Below are 15,834 nucleotides of genomic sequence, written 5' to 3' on the forward strand. Positions count from 1 at the left end.
AATTATTTTCTGGCATTTTTTTCTTCTTTACAGGGCTTGCATTTCATAAAAAAATATAAGAAGGCAGCGCCCTGGACAAAACAGGGCTTGGGGCATTTCTCTTGCAATTTTCAGAAGAGCCTCATCTTGACAGCTATTCAAGCTGTACTAAAACTGTTCAGGATGAATGGTTAAGCTATTTTAAATCATTTTTAATCCATGGCCCACAGAGGGAAGTTCTCTGCTGAATTCCTTGAAATAGCTGAATAGTTCTTTAAAGATGAAATATCATATACCTAATTTGAAAGTCTAGTTGTTATTATTATGCAGCAGTACTGAAGAACAAAGAGAAGCATATGGCTAACTCTAGATATATTAATTCAGTATCACTAGAGATACAGAATCCCCCTTAATTGAAATACCAAGAGTTTAAAAAAGATATTTAAAAACAGTGAAGACGAAGAAGTTAGTTGCTTATATATTTTTCCAGAAGTTTCCAGAATGAAAATAGTGGAAGAGAGGTTACACTTCAGGGGTTATATAGCCACAGAAACCTTTCAGTGACTGAAAACTGATTGAGAAAATGTAAAAACTACCACTGATAGATTAATGCAGTGAACATTCTCTGCTGTTAGCTTACATGCTTGCTTTGCCCCAGATGGTATGTCTGTGATTCTTTTTACTCCATTAACAGCATTGTTCTCTACAGAGCTGATAGATAACTGGTTTTTCCTTTACGAGTAACAATCTGCCAACGATTCATTAGCATTTTAAACTGGTATTTTTGTATGAAAAAAGAGTTGAGTAAAACTGGGATAAATAATTCCCCAGCTAATACATCAAACATGTCTACATAAGAATTTTGGTTCAGATCTTCCTTCTAAGTCTTAAATGTGCTGAGTGGTTTTACTATGAACAAGTTAGCTTCCTGTCAGAGGAAGCACATTGAAAAGCTCAGCTTGGTGCACAAAACATGTGTTCCATCTCCTTTTGGAGAAAAAGTGGTCAAAATTATTGACAGATCTTTTTGTCTACTTAGAACCATATTAGTAATGATGACATATAGCCCAGAGGACTGGACCAGATATAGTCCAAGGAAAATTCTCTGAGCCATATGTAATGCAAATGTAGATAATTTAGAATCAATTATTTGTTTCATGATTTGATCATTCTGCTGGATTATTTGTTAATTCAGACAAAAACACAGTATGTGAAGTCTAGCCTTTCTCTTAGGAGATGAAAGGTATTCCTGATATTATTGTTTGGGAAGTGCAAATGTTGATATTTAATGGACACACTAACCTTAACAGCTCTTTTCTTCTACCCATCTGTCTTTATTGAAAGCTCCTCTAGTACTAGCCATGTATTGGAACCACACTTCCTTATGCCTTATGCCACACTTCAAATAAACTCCATTCTTCCTTTTTGCATTTTAAACATAGGGACACTGTTATAAAGGTGTTCTCCGAATGAACAGAATTAACATCATTTAATCATGTCACAATTAACAACAAAATATGAGATCTTACAGACCTTTAAAAATTTAATCATATTTCATCATTTATCTTTATTTGAGATTTAATACTAATATGCAGAACTGAAAAAAAACATTGTTCCAGAAGTTGCTGAGTCTATCTGATTACAGGCATTAAAATAAATATGCTAAAAAAATCAAAACTTTTAATAATTATGATAATATATGTTTTTATGATCAGTGTTATTCCTGACATTATATTAAAGCAAATAAAATCAATATAATAAATAAAAGAAATAATGTAAAATATAAAATTGTAAATATGTCACCTGTAAATACTGTAAACATACAAAGCTTTCATGTAAACAGACAATAACCAATTTCTTGTTGAATATTTAAATATTTTTCCAAGAGGAAAATGTATAAAGAAATCGCAGACTTGTCAGTCTCTTTTTATAAGTAGGATAGTCAGTAAAAATCTATTCTATGTTTCTGAATGTTTCTCAGGGTTTATTACATAGACAGCTGCAGTGTTACCAGTATAGAAGAAGATCAAGCACAGTAAATTGTGAGAGGCAGTTTGTAACCTTGGAGACACAACTGTCATGATTTTAATCTTTGCCTGTTATTTTATTCTAAAAGATAAAAGTGACTTTTTCACAATAAAATGTCCTGAGACATTTAGGTTTTTAAACTTTGACAACAGAATTACTTCAGAAGCTCTATTCTGTTTTGTTTTATTTATTTTTTTCAATTTGAATATTGTTTCTTCTCAGCAGCTATGGAGAATAAGGATCCAGAAATCAATTTCCTACTATTATAATAATGTGATTACTCATGAAGTATTACTTTGTCATTTAGGCATTCTTTAAAGAAAAAAAAAGTGAGATTGAGAAAAGAAGGCAGTTGTGTTAAGTGTTCTAGTTTTTGCCACAGATTCAACACCCAGAAAGTTATCCATCTTTTAATAAAAGCCAGAATGAGAAAAGAAAGACAAAAAAGAGCTGTGAAACCTATCATAATATTCTCACACTATTATGGCTGTTATCAAAATTATACACTGCTGTTCACAATGTCGTGCAATAACACAACTTGGATTTTAGTCAATATTTTTGGTGATTTAAACATTACCTCAGTTCTAATTCTCATCTATATCTGATTAGGTTCACCATGAACTAGTTTAAAGTTCTACTGCAGGTATTTAGATTCTTGTTTACTCCACATTTCATAAATTCTTAAAATTACACATAACTGGAATTAAAGTCAGGATATTTAACCCAACAATTAAATGCAATTATTTCAGTAGCACTTTCAAAAAAAACCTTGAATTTTTAAACAAAATACTTGAAAAGGGTATTATGTTATCCTGTAGGATTTCATGTATGTCATCTGAGTGTACTCTTAAGGGCATCCTCAAAACTTAAAACAGAAATACACTGGTAATCACTTCAGTCCCAGAACAACTACATTTCTCAGAAAGTAAAAGTGGAGAGGCTCTGAGATAAATGATAAAAAAGGTTTACAGCTAAGAGCAGTGAAACATCAGAAATAGAAAGTGAATTTTTTTCCCACTATTTTTCAGTTATTGAAAACAAACACCAGAATTTAATGATAAGTTGCACAAAAATTAATTACTTGAACCATTAAAATACCCACGCTGTAAGTCAGCCTGCCCTATTTCATCTCCTTTCTCCCATATTCTATTTCTTTAATGTCCTCCATTTCTTCCACGTTCTGACAACAACTTTCTTAAAAATATTTCTTATTTCTGATTTATCATTAGCTGAACTCATCCCTCTATCTTAATTCTCAAATTACTTATGGAAGAAACAAGAATTCAACTGAGTTAATTCTGAGTCTGCAGGGAGCTCATTCCTGCACAGTGATGTAACACAGTAGGCAGTGTTGTTGCAAGAGAAATTATGGCAGCCATTACTCTACCTTTTATAAATTTTCTCTGTCGCTAGCTTTACTTTTTTGTTTTATTCTGCAAAGTATACATTTTTTGTGTGCTGTGTATGATGTATACTCTAATTCTCTGAGTAATACTTGTTTTCATGCCATCTTCAACAATTTGCCACAATAAAGCTTTAAAGATATGCATTTAAAGATTTATTGTAGTCCTATTAGTCTGATGCAATAGGTGTGTTTTAGATTAGTGTATTCCTCCTCTAGTTATATAGTTGTTAAGTGTTTACTGTTACTGGACATTATAGCATATGAACTAAATAATAATGAATCTCTTCTGAGAAGTAGGGGTCCTCTTTTAAGTTGAAAGTAAAATAAACAAAGCCTCTATCCCTCTCTGTTATATGCCAGTAAACATTCCAGCTTCAGACCTGTAGCTTGATAAGCAACACTTTTGCTCATTCATGAGTCATTCACTTAAGTGAAATTAGCAAATAATGCAGTTTTACAGAAGAAAAATTATTTGGGATAGAAAGTAGTTTAAAAAAGAGAATGGCAATCCATACAAAGATATTGCAACAAATCCCTGTATTTAGTGTATATGCTAGTTCAGTTTTCTGAAATTATCAGTTTATGGATATTCTGTTATATACTCATGCCTCCACAAATGACAAGATACAATATGACGTACATATTTGATTCTAAATTGGAATACTAGCATACTTTTGATTTCAACTGAAATTAAAATTTTTATTATATATAGAGTTAAAATGAATGTCTCTACAGTAAATACAATAACCCAGCTCAAGGTACACATGATGAATCAGAAAGAAGCCCTGAAATTGTTTCAGGTGTTCATTTTATAATAGATAATTCAGTCAACTGTGAAGTTGCCTTAAATAAGAGAAGATACCTAAACTTGTACAAGTGAAGGGTCTCAAATTCTGAAAAAAGTGTCTGGATAGTGACTTTCTCTTAGAAATAAAGCTGCAGTGGTCCTGCCAAAGTTTCCACCAACTTTTTTTCCTCCTTCTGTATCTTTTCAAGAATACAGTTTAATTCTATAACACAACCACTTAGATCAGGTTTACTGTGCAGATATTTTACTGAGGATAAGTATTAGAGCTGACACGTATGGAATCAACCTGTCTTGCTGTTTATGTATAGTTCTACTTTAAAGACATAAACAAAAATACAGTAACACAGATTTTGCATGTTGTGAAGATATTAATATTTCTGAAAATATAAACATAGTTATAATTTGTTGAGAAAAACAATGCAGCCCAGCCACACATGCAGAGCTCTCTTCAATGTATCTGCTAATAGAAAAAGACAAGGAGATCACTTTGCTTACTTTTGTCTCCTAGAGAGACAGAAAATAGACAAGTCATGACAGTAGAATCCATACCTAAACACCTGGTTTCAATTCCTCTCCAGAGTCCAGATGACAGACATTCCCTCACTGCAGAGCCAACTAGCATGTATCCTGAGTCACAAGTAAATATAGCTGTCGATCCATAAGTGATTTGAGTTCCAATCTTATTTCCATTTGGAGGTGTAGGAAGTTCTCCACAGGAAATAACTTCATGGCAAAACAAAAACAAAACACAAGTATACAGCTGAGAATCACAAACACACATACAATAATCCCTATCAACCAATAATAATTATCAACCAGTCGATCAGATAAATAAATTTCACACCTTGAAATATTTTGGAGAAATCTGTAGAAAACATAGATTAAAAACCTGCAAACAAAAGCTATTCCTTCCCCAGAAATTATACTTAAGAAAGAGAGGGGGAAGAACAATTAAAATAATTCTGTGAAGTTTAAAAAGCCACTCAAAACATTATTAAATGCTGTTTAATTACCTTGTTTTTATCAAGTACTTTCTGCATGCTGGAACCTCACAATTGCTATCAGTTTTAAAGTTATGTTTCTTTAGGAATAGGCCATTTGGATCGCCTAGGTCATAATGAAATGCATTCACACATTACATTTTTATAAAGAGTGAACGGCATTAATGGAATTCCTTGCTATTTATTTACAACTGGGAGCATTTTTTTTCAATTAAAATAGTATTTTTCTTTTTCAATTTTATTTTAATAATTAACAAAGTCAATTTATTATTAGTAAATAAGAGGCTGAAATTAGGTAGCACACTTTATGCCTAGAAGAAAATTTCATAATATTTCAAAGAAAACATAGTTAAAAATAGTTTCTTTTAAAGCAAAGAGGGATACAAATACCTCTTTAGTATGTAGAATATATATATATATATACAGAGAGAGAGACAGAGGTACAGACATATACACAGTACTTTTAACACTAGCAGAGATGAAATATTGCAATTAACTTTTAAAAATTCTCTCAATTATAAATTATATTTCCAGTTATAAAGAACTCAAGGTTAATTTCCAGAATAATTAATCTGTCTTTGAACTTGCTTTTTTAAACCACTTTTTTTTCATATGTATTGTGAATGAATTAGAAATATATTTTAAGCCACAGTTATCTGGCTTATCTACAGACTTTTTAGGTATATGTGGATTTATACATAAACATGCAGATACACACTTTTGATACAGGTACCAAAAGCACAGTTATATCCCACTGTCAGAAGGTACATCACACAGGATTCCATAAAGAGAGAGTTTTATGGCTTCAAATTGTAACCAAAACACCACAGTTTTGAAAAACGAGATGTCTAAATTTAAATTTATAAAGAAATGTGCTTTTCACAGCAGTGGGAGTGGGAAAAACAATTGTAGCTACATCTTCAGTTGGTTTAAATATCTGAATATTAATTATTTATTTTTTTGAAAATTAACTATTCTAGGTTATCAGCATATTAGCTAATGGTAGGATGATGTGGATATGAGCAAATGCATGCTACATGGTAACTAGCTGAAAGGAGAGATTATTTTATTTATCAAGTATGCAGACAGGACACAAAGGTTTTGCGTTTTTCAAGACCTTACAGCATTCCTGACCTAAAAATATATATAGGAAAATATTCTCTTACTACTTCTATGTACCTTTATAAATTCAGGGACCTTTAAAACCCAGAAGTGTGCTTACAGATATGTCCTTGTCACTAAATCCAATGTATTATATTTGTAAATAACAGCCTTTAGGATATCCAGGAATTCCAGCCAAGAAACACTTTTTCTCATTAGCTTATTTTGAATACTAAATTGGTTTATTTCTAATTCACCCTATAAAATATTTTTTCCTGAAATCTGTACAGCGGATGCAGATACAACATGTACTCACTTTGGCAGTAAGGCCGCTCATTTCTCCAACTCCAGGTGCCATTAGCAAGACACTCGATAGATGCTGGCCCCAAACCATAATACCCAGGATCACAGCTGAAAACTACTTTTGTTTTATACTCATAATGTGAACCATTCACTATTCTCCATCTTCCATGTTCCAGGGTAAAAGAATTGATGCTTGGACATGTAACAACTTCCAAAATAACAAAAACACATAGTTATTGGTGGCTTAGTACAGGCAAATTGGGAAAATCTGTACCATTATTAATCAATAAATGTATTTTAAACACAGTGACATAATCTTTGAAAACTAAGGCTGTATTTGAAATTGCCTGTGGTTAGCAGGTTATTAGTTGTCTCATTTAATTAATAATGATCCAGAGAGAACAGGGATTGTGTATGCAGAGTGATGCAGCTGATGTAGATAAAAGCTATACCATGGTTGAATTCACTGTAGGTAGACCTTCCGTGACACTTTACATCAGGCACCAGAATCTTTACTAAAATTTTAAGTAGATTTAAACGGAGGAATTATTTTTCTACCCAGGTAAACTCTATGAGATATGATAGACTTATTTGAGAGACTGCACATTGGTGACAGATGAAATAATATCCATATCCAAGTTGTTTTTCAACAGTTATATATTTTTGTCTCATTTCTTAATTCTAAGCGTTCTTCCTCCAGGTATGGAATAAAAACATTCCACAACACTAATATAATAAATAATAATATAAGCATAACAATTTTTCCTACTTTGTTTTTCTCTATTTTCATTGGTTTTTGAGAAAGAGGAAAATTCATGACAGAATGAAATTTTCAAAAACAAGAAGAAAAAAAGAAGAAAGCGGAAATCCTTGAAAAATACTCCAGTGTTAATTTGCTTTCATTTCCAAAATTCATTGGGTGAGATAATCCAAATTCTAATGCGCATGAGACACTGACATCCCTGTATTGGTCTCTACAATCACCTAGGTTTTCATATCCTATTTGTAACTGCTGATATCCACTTCTTTTTGGGAGTAAAATGAATTTTATCTGCAGTGATGATACCCCAAGTTTAGATGGTGTAGGACTATAATGATGGGACGAATATAAATAATAAGCAGTAGTTTCAAACAATTATCACAGAGGTTTTGCAATTCACAGAGGATAGTAAAAAAGGGTTTGTTAACAGTATATGAATTGTGCAGCTCTCACTGAAGAGATGACTTTTGCAAAAAACCTCTACAACCATTAACTTTGATTTAACTGTAAATGAATTATTAGTTTGATTGCATTCTTTAAGCTGTACTATATTTATTCTGCTGTTTGATTGTATTCTATAAGCTCTAGCATATTTATTCTGCTTATGCTGTTGTTTCAACATCTCTTAGTTATGTATATTTCATATATGTATTTCATAGTAATTTAATACCAACAATAATTCATAGATTGAAGTAACCTGAAGATGAAAGTTTAAGTCATGTGAAGATTTGTGCCCTGGGTAAATAAAAAAAATGTACAGAAAGCTTTTTACTCACCAGAGACTTTTTACATGTTACTCACCTACACAGCGAGGTGTTTTATTGTGATTGCTCCAGGTACCATCCGGCTGGCAGACTGCAGTAGTAAGCTCTTTGGCTGATAGCCTGTATCCATCATTGCAAAAATAAGTAACGCGAGTGCCAACTAAGTAATCTGTAGTTAATATCCCACCATTTACTGGAGCTTTAGGAATTCCACAAGATATTGCTGAGTAGAGAGAAAGACAAAGGTTTTTATATCCACTGAGCTCAAAGAGCTTATGCATTGCAACATCACTAGTCTTAAATTCATAAAAAAATTTTAACTCATTAATTTTTAACTCATTAATGTGTGTTTTTAGCATGCAAATAAATGCTCTTAAAATTTTAGGGAATTGAATCCAATGAAGCTTTTGCATTTTGATGGAGGAAGTAAAAAATAAGAACAAGGGTTCATAACTCTGCAGCTAACCATTCAAACTTTGTGACCTCCAGCAAAACACAAAAAGCAACTTTCAAGATTCTATTTTTTCAACCTGGAAAGCAGAAAGAAAATACCCTTTTGAAAATACTGAATCACAGAATCATAGAATGGCCTGGGGTGAAAGGGACCTTAAAGATCTAGTTCCAATCCCTCTGCAATGGGCAGGAACATCTTTCACTAGATCAGGTTGCTTAAAACTCTGTCCAGCCTGGACTTCAACACTTCCAGTGATGGGGCATCTACAACTCCCCTGGGCAACCGGTTCCAGTGCCTCACCACCCTCACAGTAAGGAATTCCTTCCTGATGTGTGATTTGAACCAATCCTCTTTCATTTTAAAGCCATTCCCACCTATCCTATTAAGGCCTAAGGCCTGCATGCCCTTGTAAAATGTCCCTCTCCAGGTTTCCTGTAGGCTTGTTTTAGCCCTCGTCTTTGTCATCAGTGACTTGGGAAGTGCAGCTGAAGCACTTGTCAGCGAAGACTGAATCAAAACCACTGCTAAGTATCTCAGCTGTCTCCATGTCCCGGATAACCAGGTCTTCTGCATCCTTCTAGAGAGGGCCAACAATTTGCCTAGTCTTCCTTTTAACACCAATATATCTTTAGAAGCTGTTCTTGTTCCCCTTGACAGATGTATTTTATCATGGCTCTAGCTTTCCTAACCTGATCCATGGTTGCTTGGACACTTCGTCTGTATTTCTCCCACGGTGCCTGTCCTCACTTCCACCCTCCCTAGGCTTTGTTCTTGTGTTTCATTTTGTCCAAGAGCTCTTTGCTCATCCAGGCAGGTGTCCTGAAGTTTCTACTTGACTTTCTCTTTGCCAGGATGAGATATTTCTGAGCTTGGAAGAAGTGATCCTTGACTATTAACCAGGTGTCTTGGTTCCCTCTTAAATCTAAGGCTTTATTCCATGGTAGTCTACCAAGAAAATCACTGAAGTGGCCAAATTCTACTCTTCTGAAGTCAAGAGTAGCTAGTGCCCACCCTTCTCACTGCTCTGAGGATTTTGTACTCTGTAATTTCACAGTCACTTTCCTTTCCTTTCCTAGCTTTACATTTCTCATCAGCCCCTCCTTGTTGCTGAGAAAAAGGTCCAGCATAGCACCTCTCCTTGCTGGCTCCCATTTCTCTTAGAGTAGCAAGTTGAAAACTGCAAATAAAAGTGTAAGCCACTACTTAATTCATTTTCTTTAACAAAAATAATGTACCAAGAGAAGATCTGGTTCTAAATAATGTTCTGTCCGTTTTGGGAATAAAAATAAAAACTAACCATTTTCCGCATTCTAAAACCAGATATCTAATGTAGGTCAGATCAAAAAAAAAGTGAAAAAAAAGGGCTTAGGCATTTAAGTCTGAAGTACCTTACTTTGAAGTCAAATCTTGAGCCCTAAGAAAGTACCTATCATGCCCACACAGGAAGGTTAATCCTCTCAGACTATGTATAAATACTTGGAAAAAAAGAGCGCAATCTATTTTTGCCCCTACTGGGAGCTGATCTGACATAAAATTGATCTGCTTCATAAGCAATATAATAACCATGTGGCACAGTACCAAAGCTAATAATCACAGCTAAGACACAGGTAAAGCACCAATCCTATAACAACTTGCAGGGGTGTAAGAATCAATGTTAAAATATTCTTGCATTGCCATTAAAAAATCCCTTGCATATGACATGTAAATTTAAAAAAAAAAAACAAACAACAAAAACCCCCAAAAACCACAGTACAGACACACTGCTGAAAAGATCACAGAAAACTATTCCTAATTTTCTATCACCCTATCTTGGCAACCATAAGAACATATACCTAATGGCTGTCACAATATCTACTGGCACCTAGAGACAAATACACATTTAAAAGAAAATAAGAAAACTTTGATTAGGAAATGGAAGACCCCAATAAACTGTAATTGAATTCAAAATTCCAGAGGGTCTGAGGATATGATGCCAGACAGATAAAAACTGACAAGTTAATTAAACCAGAATATCCATCTTCCATCTTTTACTGAACATCTGATAAAACTGTACTATTTCACTTGCCATCACTGAAGAAAGAAACAACTTCTATGACACTAAAATGAAAACATGTGACCATGTTTATTACTTCTTAAATTCCTCAACAGCTTGGATTGCAGATTGGGCAAATTCCAAGATGATAACAATATGCTTGTATAACCAAGGTATAACCAAATAACACTGTTTACTGCACAACTGGCCTAGCTTAACCTCTTCCTTCAAAAGCACATATTAATGATAATAAGGACTTTGAGACAATAACAAGAGTTGCCAGAACAATGTCCACTGTGTTACATCAGGGCCAGCATTCAGCAGCATAGAAAATGAATATCCACTTGCAAAATACTTGTAACGTGTAAACAGCATTGATTACAATCCTAACCACCAACAAATTCTACAACATTGTTTATTCACAGAATGCACATAATTCACATTCTCTCTCTTTTACCAATCAGTAAAATATATATCAGATACATTCTGGCTACAACTTGAGATGTTCTGTATCTACCATTGAGATTAATTACTCCTTCAGTATTCAATAATCTCCATCAGTGACTTGATAAATTTTGAGTCATATTATCCATGTTAACAGTCAGTCTTGTGGCACAAGAAAAATAAATCCCTCCCTTAACCTTAAATTTGTAAGAAACAACATGCAAACCAGCACACCAAATGCTTGATAACAGACTTTTATATAAACAATAGAGCTCCCAAGGGTCACCCAATGACATTTTAGTTTACAGCAGTTTTGACCTGAATTTCATATATGTGGAAACTTGCACAGAAAAGCTGCCCAGAGAAATTGTGGATGCCCCATCCTTGGAAGTGTTCTAGGCCACGTTGGATTGGCTTTAAGCAACCTGGTCTAGTGAACAGTGTTCCTGCCCATCCCAGAGGGATTGGAACTAGATCTTTAGGGTCCCTTCCAAGTAAAACCTTGTATGATTCTATGAAAATTATCTTTTAGTTAGGGGAAAACGTGACAGTATCAGGATAAGTTATTGCCACATCAGATAATTTGACAGGAAAAAATGACAAATAGGAACTATCCAAAATTCCTTAAAAATAATCTATCAAAGAAATGTTTGGTCACTGTACATCAGCTTGGGCAATATTGTGAATCAAACTGAAACATTAAAATCTATTCCTTTTTCACAAACTTCAGAACACATTTCCACTTCCAAAGATATACATAAAAAACCAGACAGAGACTTGGAAAACAGAAAACCTTAATTATATTAGCTCTCAAAGAACACCAGCATTTTGAAGACTTACCTGAAATTTCAGAAATTATTATTAGACCAGAATGAAGTTCTTAAATACTCTTCACTATGTCTTAAAGCACTATTTTTTGTATCTGTCAGGCTTATTAGATCCTCTTGAAATACTGTTTCTTCAAAGTACATTTGTTTTTATGAGGTTGAAAAATTTTGGCACAGAAGTATGACCATAAAATATTTACCTGCTATTAATTTTAAGTCAGAAAACTGATGGCTTACATTAGAAAAGGAAATAGAAAGTTTCTTAGAGTATATATTTTTGAATAAAAGAATTTACCTTGACAAGCTGGGACTGGAACATCCCACGAGTAATAACCATATGGAGACTTCCTGCATACAGCAGTACTTTTCCCAATGAGCCGAAAGCCTCGATCGCAAGCCCAGCGAACCATACTGTTGAGCTGTCCACCTGTCTGACTGACAATGAAACCATGCAGAGGCGACTCCGGGGTGCTACAGTAGAGAGCTTTAAACATAAATATTGAATGAATAAAATACGCGTTTAGAATTCAGATAACAATTCTTGAGAAATTCTTGTTGAACTCAGTGGACATCTGATAGGACACTGAGAAAACATTACTAAAAGTTGTGTCTTGTGCTGATAATGCATGCATTGAGCAATTTCACAAAATATAAAGGTGATAAAAATAGAGCTTTATAAGTACTTTATAAGATTTGGGTTTCAGTAGCCTCCAAAAAAATAGAGTGATAACTCACTTTTATAACTGGCTATAGCTTTGGGGTTTGGAGTTTTTTTTACCATCTTCTTTTTAAATCAAATAAGCTACTGAACTTTAGTTTATGATGAAATATATTGCAATTATATATCTATAAATTTCAGTAGTATACGAATTTTTGAAAGAAGGAAACATCTAGCACATCTTGAACATAACTCTTCTAAAATAGTCCTTTCTTTCTGGTCCTAAATAAGTTCTTTCATTTAAGTTCTCTGATACACTGAAGTGAAGTGAAACATTTAAAATAGATTTTAATGATATTGATGACTGCCACAATAAATCTGCGGCAAAAAATACTTAATCTGATTTTAGCTGTTGATTTATTTAGAACACATTAAGCCTTACAGAAGTCTTATCTAGAGACATAAAAGAATCATAGCTCATTATGAGAACAAATAATGTCTCTAAGAGTTACAGTTTTTATAATCTGAAATTATTTATGTACTTAACAACTCTGATATTAAACATTGGTTACTTACTATGTTTCCTTTATCTCCCTTTTTCATCGAGTACCAGATAATTTAGGTTTGTCTATCTTGTCAAAGGAGTGGACCAGAAGGCTCTTATAAACTGGTAACCAGTTTAAGATGAATTTTGTTTGTGTAAAAGGTTAACTTGATCTCTGATTAATTTGGTTAATGCCTGCTGGCCATCACAGCCATCTTCCCTTTTTGTAGGAAAGAAAACTGTGTTGGAAGTTTGTTTCCAAGTGCTTCATTTATGCTTTGAAAAAAATGTTGATAACTATTGATATTTATTTTCTCAGGCAAACAGCAAACTGCTGCTTCACTCTCTTTAAAACTTTACATGTCTAATTAATTACTTCAGGTCAATGGTTTTCTCCTGTGAAAGCTTCTTCTGACCAGAATGGAGTTATATGGCTGTTCATTTATTAAACATATTAAATCAAAGAGCAGAATGAGAAGTACTGCTATATCTTTCAGACCACATACTATGAAAATATTTTCTTCCTTACACTAAATCTCTCCTGACTTACACTTTCTTGAAAGAACCAAAGATAAAGACACATCTACTTCTCTAGTGTATACGAAAATATACCAGTAAATTCAGTGTGAAGCAATCACTAGAAAATATTTTCTGTCTACCTCTCAACAGTTCTCTCAGTACCTGTAAGGAAAGACTACAAAGAATTTTCTCTTCTTTCTCTTTTAACAGATCCAACAGGTAATACGTGCAATGAAAATTACCACCATATATTATTTTGTGTCTAGTAAACAGTGAATTTTATCTCATTAACAACAGATATTTTAAGCCTGAGAAAACTGTCCTCTCCTAAACGGAAAGATGACACTGATACGGTTTCACAGTATGTTTTGATCCCAATTATTTTTCTTCAATTTTGAAATAGCCAAAAGTTAAGTAAGGAGAAATAAAAACACACAGCAGAAGAATTTGATACTTATTCTTTATTTCTTTCTCTACTTTGTGAAATTAAACAGCTTTATGCCAACAACTTCTTTAATATCTGAAGATACTATCCCCAGTACTCTTCCTTGTGTGTCTTTCATATCTTTGTTCATCATAAAAAAGCAAATATAGATTTTGTGTAATTGCTGTAAATTACAACAAAAATAATTTAGCTTGATTAAAATAATTTTCCAGTGAAATTAATATTATATAATAATTCTGTTAAAGCAATTTTACTAAAATCTAACTTTGTCAGGTACCATTTCCACACATTATTCATAAATATGTAAATTTGAATTAATAACACATAAAACACTGGCTTTTTTACATACTAATTTATCTCTTTTAATGCTGTTTGCTGCTTCTGTTGAACCTTAAATTAAAGTGTTCAACCCTTCAGGGTCTCATATTTTTCCACTTTATAGCTGTTCACTCCTGCCTTATTGAAATGCTTTCCCCTGTCCCACCAAAATTCTTAATGGTGAACTGTATAAAGATCCAGTTAGAAAAACACCTCAGTATGAGAGGCACACAAGTGCAAGTAAATGGGAGAGAGAAGGGGGAAGCTGCTTCTTTTATCTTTAGTACTGGCTTATGCCATTTTGAACCCCTGTCTTTTATTAATTCTCTACAGAACACGTGTGGGTTTTTTTTTCCTCACAAGATGAGGTCATCAGGTTCATGTAGATAGAACAGGTTTGACTTCCTTTCAGTTTGGTTAATTAAGGATACAAAACATAGCTTATATTACTCTTTTCACATAAACATATATTCCATATTGAAATTTTATGGACTATAGAAAGTCACATTAGCATACCTATATATCTTATCCTGAAACCCTTTTTATTGGTGCCATGATCTGCTGACCATCGGAGAAAGACTTCATGGCCATTGCTGGTTATATTTAGAGAAGATGAATAGTCCCCGCTGAGAGATATGAGCAATGGGCTATGACTATTTGGTCCTTGGTACCAAGGAAGGAAAAAAAAGAAAGGAAAGAGGAGTTACAAAGTTTAAAATAACATACAATAAACCCTATGCACACAATTAATATATTTGTAAAACATTCTTCAAGCAAATGGCAAATTATTCTGAATTTCAAAATTGAAATTATATGTTATAACTGGAAGCTACGTATTTGCTCAAAACAAAAATTATTTCTATGTATAACATGACATACAATTTTAAAATACAGTAATACAGAAGGGTTTTTTAGCATACCAAATCAAAATATTTGCTTAAGATTTTTTACACTGAAAAATTATTATATGCAAAAACAATAGAATTAGACAGATGCAATATAAAAATACTATGATATAGACAAGGTTTCATCCAAAGTTATGCATCTTATAGTTACCATCGAAAACCTCAAGTATATCAAATTCCTTTTCTGTCTGGAAGAATTCGAAGAACATGCTGATATTATAACCCTTTTCCACAGTAATGGTCCATGCACACATCTGGAGATTTGGGTAGCTATCAGGATATCCAGGGCTCAGTATTACTCCTGTTGAATCCAGACGCATCTCATTGGCTGGACAGAGCACTGTGAAACAGAAAAATTGGCAAAACAGTCTAAAGCCCATTATTTCTGTTTCATGTGATTGACAAGATTTTATTGAGTTTAAAAGAACTGGATTACTCATTCTATTTCCTTAAATTGAGCAACATGGTGATTTAAAATATGATGGAGTTAATTTTGAATTTATCTGGATTCACTAGGTCTCCACAGAATAATAATCTCA

The 15,834-nt window shown here is 33.3% G+C and overlaps 1 protein-coding gene across 3 annotated transcripts in view; it reads right to left on the minus strand.

Moving 5' to 3' along the window:
* CSMD3 (CUB and Sushi multiple domains 3) overlaps window positions 1-15,834 on the minus strand; it is a 613,476-nt gene that overhangs the window by 61,702 nt on the left and 535,940 nt on the right. For 2 of the 3 annotated variants that reach the window (XM_069006042.1, XM_069006040.1), the window contains 6 exons: window positions 15,447-15,635; window positions 14,907-15,053; window positions 12,202-12,390; window positions 8,187-8,372; window positions 6,639-6,833; window positions 4,770-4,943 (listed from right to left, as the gene is read on the minus strand). In XM_069006042.1, the coding sequence (XP_068862143.1) occupies window positions 4,770-4,943; window positions 6,639-6,833; window positions 8,187-8,372; window positions 12,202-12,390; window positions 14,907-15,053; window positions 15,447-15,635 (1,080 nt within the window). The remainder of the gene's footprint in view (window positions 1-4,769; window positions 4,944-6,638; window positions 6,834-8,186; window positions 8,373-12,201; window positions 12,391-14,906; window positions 15,054-15,446; window positions 15,636-15,834) is intronic. The other variant, XM_069006041.1, reaches the window with a different exon arrangement.

Source organism: Aphelocoma coerulescens, chromosome 2 (genome assembly GCF_041296385.1).
Source record: "Aphelocoma coerulescens isolate FSJ_1873_10779 chromosome 2, UR_Acoe_1.0, whole genome shotgun sequence".
NCBI lineage: Eukaryota > Metazoa > Chordata > Aves > Passeriformes > Corvidae > Aphelocoma > Aphelocoma coerulescens.